The 6,386-nt window shown below is 40.6% G+C and overlaps 1 protein-coding gene across 1 annotated transcript in view; it reads right to left on the reverse strand.

Annotated features, from left to right (window-relative positions):
* Positions 1-4,759: 4,759 nt before the first annotated feature.
* Positions 4,760-6,386, reverse strand: part of LOC119350470 — a 5,890-nt gene continuing 4,263 nt past the window's right edge. The window contains exons 2-6 of the mRNA XM_037618292.1: positions 5,831-6,000; positions 5,495-5,606; positions 5,068-5,387; positions 4,947-5,035; positions 4,760-4,841 (exon numbers count right to left, since the gene is read on the reverse strand). Of these exons, the coding sequence (XP_037474189.1) occupies positions 4,760-4,841; positions 4,947-5,035; positions 5,068-5,387; positions 5,495-5,606; positions 5,831-6,000 (773 nt within the window). The remainder of the gene's footprint in view (positions 4,842-4,946; positions 5,036-5,067; positions 5,388-5,494; positions 5,607-5,830; positions 6,001-6,386) is intronic.

Below are 6,386 nucleotides of genomic sequence, written 5' to 3' on the forward strand. Positions count from 1 at the left end.
CTCGTAGGTCTTCCAGAGTAAGATCCGCACCAGAGTGGTACGGCAATCCTGTTCTGGAAATCATGTTACTAGGCCATGATGAACCTACGAACTATGAGGAAGCGATGATGAGCCCAGATTCCGTGAAATGGTTCGAGGCCATGAAATCTGAGATAGGATCCATGTATGAGAACAAAGTGTGGACTTTGGTGGACTTGCCCGATGATCGGCAAGCCATAGAAAATAAATGGATCTTCAAGAGGAAGACGGACGTTGATAGTAGTGTTACTATCTACAAAGCTCGACTTGTCGCAAAAAGGTTTTTGACAAGTTCAAGGTGTTGGCTACAATGAGATTTTCTCAACTGTAGCGATGCTTAAGTCTATCCGAATCATGTTAGCAATTGCCACATTTTATGAAATCTGGAAATGGATGTCAAAACTGCATTCCTTAATGGTTTTCTTAAGAAAGAGTTGTATATGATGCAACCAGAAGGTTTTGTCAATCCTAAAGGTGCTAACAAAATGTGCAAGCTCTAGCGATCCATCTATGGACTGGTGCAAGCATCTCGGAGTTGGAATATACGCTTTGATAAGTTGATCAAAGCATATAGTTTTATACGGACTTGCAGTGAAGCCTGTATTTACAATAAAGTGAGTGGGAGCACTACAGCCTTTCTGATAAGTATATGTGAGTGACATATTGTTGATCAGAAATGATGTAGAATTTTTCTGGAAAGCATAAAGAAGTGTTTGAAAGGAGTTCTTTAAAAGAAAGACCTCAGTAAAGCTACTTACATATTGAGCATCAAGATCTATTGAGATAAATCAAGACGCTTGATAAGATTTTCAATGAGTACATACCTTGACAAGATTTTGAAGTAGTTCAAAATGGAACAATCAAAGAAAGAGTTCTTGCCTGTGTTGCAAAGGTGTGAAATTGAGTAAGACTCAAATCCCGACCACGGCAGAAAGTAGAAAGAGAATGAAAGTCATTCCCTATGCCTTAGTCATAGGTTCTATAAAAGTATGCCATGCTATAGACCAGACCTATGGTATACTCTACCCTGGTTTGGCAAGAGAGTACAATAGTGATATAGGAGTAGATCACTGGACATTGGTCAAAATTATCCTTAGTGGAATAAGGATATGTTTCTCGATTATGGAGGTGACAAGAGGTTCGTCATAAAGGGTTACGTCAATGCAAGATTTGACACTGATCTAGATGACTCTAAGTCTCAATCTGGATACATATTGAAAGTGAGAGCAATTAGCTAGAGTAGCTCCGTACAGAGCATTGTAGACATAGAATATTTTTGCAAAATACATACAGCTCTTAATGTGACAGACCCGTTGACTAAACTTCTCTCACGAGCAAAACATGATCACACCTTAGTACTCTTCGGGTGTTAATCACATAGCGATGTGAACTAGATTATTGACTCTAGTAAACCCTTTGGGTGTTGGTCACATGGCGATGTGAACTATGGATGTTAATCATATACATATATGAATATTGGTGTTAGATCACATGGCGATGTGAACTAGATTATTGACTCTAGTGAAAGTGGGAGACTAAAGAAAATATGCCCTTGAGGCAATAATAAAGTTATTATTTATTTTCTTATTTCATGATAAATGTTTATTATTCATGCTAGAATTGTATTAACCGAAAACATAATACATGTGTGAATACATAGACAAACATAGTGTCACTAGTATGCCTCTACTTGACTAGCTCATTAATCAAAGATGATTAAGTTTCCTAACCATAGACATGAGTTGTCATTTGATTAATGGGATCACATCATTAGGAGAATGATGTGATTGACTTGACCCATTCTGTTAGCTTAGCACTTGATCGTTTAGTATGTTGCTATTGCTTTCTTCATGACTTATACATGTTCCTATGACTATGAGATTATGCAACTCCCGTTTACCGAAGGAACACTTTATGTGCTACCAAACGTCACAACATAACTGGGTGATTATAAAGGTGCTCTACAGGTGTCTCCGAAGGTACTTGTTGGGTTGGCGTATTTCGAGATTAGGATTTGTCACTCCGATTGTGGGAGAGGTATCTCTGGGCCCACTCGGTAATGCACATCACTATAAGCCTTGCAAGCATTGTAACTAATGAGTTAGTTGCGGGATGATGTATTATAGAACGAGTAAAGAGACTTGTCGGTAACGAGATTGAACTAGGTATTGAGATACCCACGATCGAATCTCGGGCAAGTAACATACCGATGACAAAGGGAACAACGTATGTTGTTATGCGGTTTGACCGATAAAGATCTTCATACAATATGTGAGAGCCAATATGAGCATCCAGGTTCCGCTATTGGTTATTGACCGGAGACGTGTCTCGGTCATGTCTACATAGTTCTCGAACCCATAGGGTCCGCACGCTTAAAGTTCGGTGATGATTTATATTATGAGTTATGTGATTTGATGTACCGAAGGTAGTTTGGAGTCCCGGATGAGATCGGGGACATGACGAGGAGTCTCGAAATGGCCGAGATGTAAAGATCGATATATTGGACGACTATATTCGGACATCGGAAAGGTTCCGAGTGATTCAGGTATTTTTCGGAGTACCGGAGAGTTACGGGAATTCGTATTGGGCCTTAATGGGCCATACGGGAAAGGAGAGAAAGGCCTCAAAAAGTGGCCGCACCCCTCCCCATGGTCTGGTCCGAATTGGACTAGGGAGGGGGACACCCCCTTCCTTCCTTCTCCTTTTCCCTTCCCTTTTTCCTATTCCATGTGGGAGGAGGAATCCTAATAGGACTAGGGAGTCCTAGTAGGACTCCACACTTCTGGCGTGCCCTAGGGGCTGGCCGGCCTCCCCTCCTCCATCCTTTATATACGGAGGCAGGGGGCACCCCAAAGACACAACAATTAATCATTGATCTCTTAGCCGTGTGCGGTGCCCCCTCCACCATAGTCCTCCTCGATAATATCGTAGCGGTGCTTAGGCGAAGCCCTGCGTCGGTAGAACATCATCATCGTCACCACGCCGTCGTGCTGACGGAACTCTCCCTCGAGGCTCGGCTAGATCGGAGTTCGAAGGACGTCATCGAGCTGAACGTGTGCAAGAACTCATAGGTGCCGTGCTTTCGGTGCTTGATCGATCGGGCCGTGAAGACGTACGACTACATCAACCGCGTTGTGCTAAGGCTTCCGCTTTCGGTCTACGAGGATACGTGGACACACTCTCTCCTCTCGTTGCTATGCATCACCATGATCTTGTGTGTGCATAGGAATTTTTTTGAAATTACTATGTTCCCCATCAGTATGTTGACAAAGGTTTATCTGAAACATGCATGGTTCTAGACTAGTCTGATTTATCCGCAAACAGTGTTCTGGAAAGGGACAATAAGCGCGTAGAGTACTTTTATATGAAAGAAAACAGAGAGCTCGTAGAGTTTGACTGTGTTAATTTACAAATAAAAAAGATTATCGACATGCATGGCACATGAAACTTGATTTATCTAAATCAGCTGCACAATTATATATAGTTGGATGGACATGCACATGCACAATTATATATAGTTGGATTAACTCAGCTGGAAGGACCAGAGAGTGGCCCTGTGTACGGCAGTACCACAAAATGTTCATCTACTCCTACTCATGACCACAAACTTGCAACACAAAGCAGCACATTAACTCCTACTCCTATCACTGTAAGTTTGGAAATTTATTGTGTGTTTGTTGGAAATTCATTCAGAAATAGTTTATTCATGTCCTAGGATGTCCTGTTCATAATCCCAATTCATGTCCTAGGATGTGCTATTCATAATTCCTAATTCAAACAGCAGATACATAAGCACTAAATTTTACAAATGTCGAAACAACATCATATTTGAAATGTGTGAACAACATCATATCTGAAATTAACCTGTCTTGTTATGAAATTAACCTGTCATGTTCAGTACTCAAACATGAAGTACAAGCAACCTTCGACAGGAAGTACTTAAACATGGAGTACGAGCAACCTGCTATGTTAGGAGTACAAGAAGGATACTGGTGCTGCTCAAAACAACACTAGGCAACAGACATACTCCAAAAGTTATTACTACTGCTCCAAATTAATCTTAATCCTACTCCAACAACAATAAATAGTTATTACTGTTGCAGTTCAACCTACTCCAACAACAAACTTCTCCTTAGAGCAAACTTCTCTAGCAACTCCAACCTTCTCAAGAAAGTGTACAACCTACTCACAGCAAATTGTACTCGCCCTGAAAATCCTTCTTAATCCTACAGAAGCAAGGAAACTACTCCAGCGAAACTACAGAAGCAAACTAGAGTAGAAGCAACTTTCTCAACCTTGTTAATCCTACAGAAGCAAACAAGATACTCCAGCAAAACTACAGGAGCAAACTTCTCAAGCAAGAGTACAAGCACAGTAACGTTTCCCGTCAAAAAATAACAGAGAGGAGATGGAAGGAACAAAGCAAATTATTGCTGTGAGCACACCACTTATAAACATAACAAAACAACACGACAACAATGTTTTAAAATAATTGACAAGCTTTTTATGTGACAACACGGCAATTGGGTAGAACTAGTCTAAAACTGATAAATACAACAAAAGAACGCGAGAACTAGTTTTTTACAATAACTGACAAGCATAGGTAGGTTAGGATACGGATGGCATGAAACTAAGATGACGTGAAACCTCATCAGGCCACCCTAGTTGGTTTGATGACCAGAATATATAGAGCTGAACTGACCAGAATATACAGATGCTATTAGGAACAAGGTAGCTTACCTTAGATATGTTGATGCAACTCTGCCATTTTGCTTCGAAGAAACGCAACAACACTATCTTCATCTTCAGCGGCAGAATTCAGAAAAATCTCACGATTCTCAACACTTTTGAATACTTTGTAGGCAGCAGCTCTTTCATCGCGGCGGATGCTTTCCATCTTGTGCAAAATAGCAATGCACTTGCTGATGGAGAACTCTTGTGCATTTTTTGACCCTACCAACAAAACAGACTCCTCCTCCGCTTGCTTCCGTTTGATCTCCACATATTGTGCCATCACCTCCACCATTGGACCACATATTGTGCCATCACCTCCACCATTGGATCATCACGCGTCTTCTTCTTGGACTCCTTCACTGGCTTCTTATTTGAACCACCGGGAGCACCTGTTTGTGTAGCATCTCTTGGCTCATCACTTTGAATAGCATCTCTTCGACCATCACTTTGTGTAGCATATCTTGGCTCATCACTTTGAGCAGCATCTCTTGGATTATTGTACATGTGCACATCATCATCGTATTGATTCAGGTTAAAAGAGAAGGCAGGTTGCTCTCTTTCAACTTCGGGATCACCATCACTGACTTGTGTAACCTCAATTGATGTGAAATTGAAGTTACCTTCTGCTATGTGTCCTGCACAAATACCCAAGTTATCATTAAAGGCCACATAGCATTGCAAATTCATTATAAAGGTCAACAAAAAGAGAGGAAATGAAAATCCACTCAACTCAAGAACTCACCATCATAGAGATCACCAAGCTTATTGTAGAGGGGAAAGGGCTCATTCTGGAACTTAGCTATTTCTGGCCACGACTGTATATATAAAAGAAATGATTTATCAAACTTAGATTGCTCGAAAACAATATTGATTACAAAAGAATGGAATACAAGTCATCAAGTTTTGCAAAGACAAAGTGCACTACACTAGAACTTACAGTCATCAAGTTTTGCCAAAGATGTGCGCCCGCATCTATCATGTGTGTTTGATAGTTCCAGCTGACACCGCTCTGTTTGCGGGCATCCTTAAGAAGTCTGTATTGAGATTTCAAGTCTTTCTGTTTTTCCTGAATCTGTACCTTTGTAAAATTTGTGTGGCCATATCTTTCATGAAACAAATCTGCCATCCTATTCCACGCTTCAGTTGACCAACCATTTTGTCCTCTATGGTATGGAGTGTTGTGCTCCTGAAGTATCTCCACCAAACCCTTTCCGAAAGCTGGGTTCCATTGAGCTCCTGGCTTTTTAACTACACCAACACAAATTTACATTATTCAAACTTAATGTTCAACATGATAAGAGGAGTTACTATCATTCAATTTGAAAACAAATAGTGATAAACTATCATGAGCTAGCTAATATTCAAGATGAGAAATATTAAGTAGACCAATCACAAACATCAAACATGTAGTGTGAAGACATGAACAATCACAAACATCAAAGCTCCAGCACAAGACCCGAGAAATGGAGATTAAGTAGACCAAATACCTCTTGGAGGCGTCTTTTTAATTTTGGGTGATGGTTTCTTCGCACCGTGTGAAGCTTTTTTCCCACTTGCTTTCATCAGATTATACTTTGGGGACCCCTTTGGATACATATCTGCATTTCAACAAACATTATTAGATGATGAAGACG

This window comes from Triticum dicoccoides, chromosome 1B (assembly GCF_002162155.2).
Source record: "Triticum dicoccoides isolate Atlit2015 ecotype Zavitan chromosome 1B, WEW_v2.0, whole genome shotgun sequence".
Taxonomy (NCBI): Eukaryota; Viridiplantae; Streptophyta; class Magnoliopsida; order Poales; family Poaceae; genus Triticum; species Triticum dicoccoides.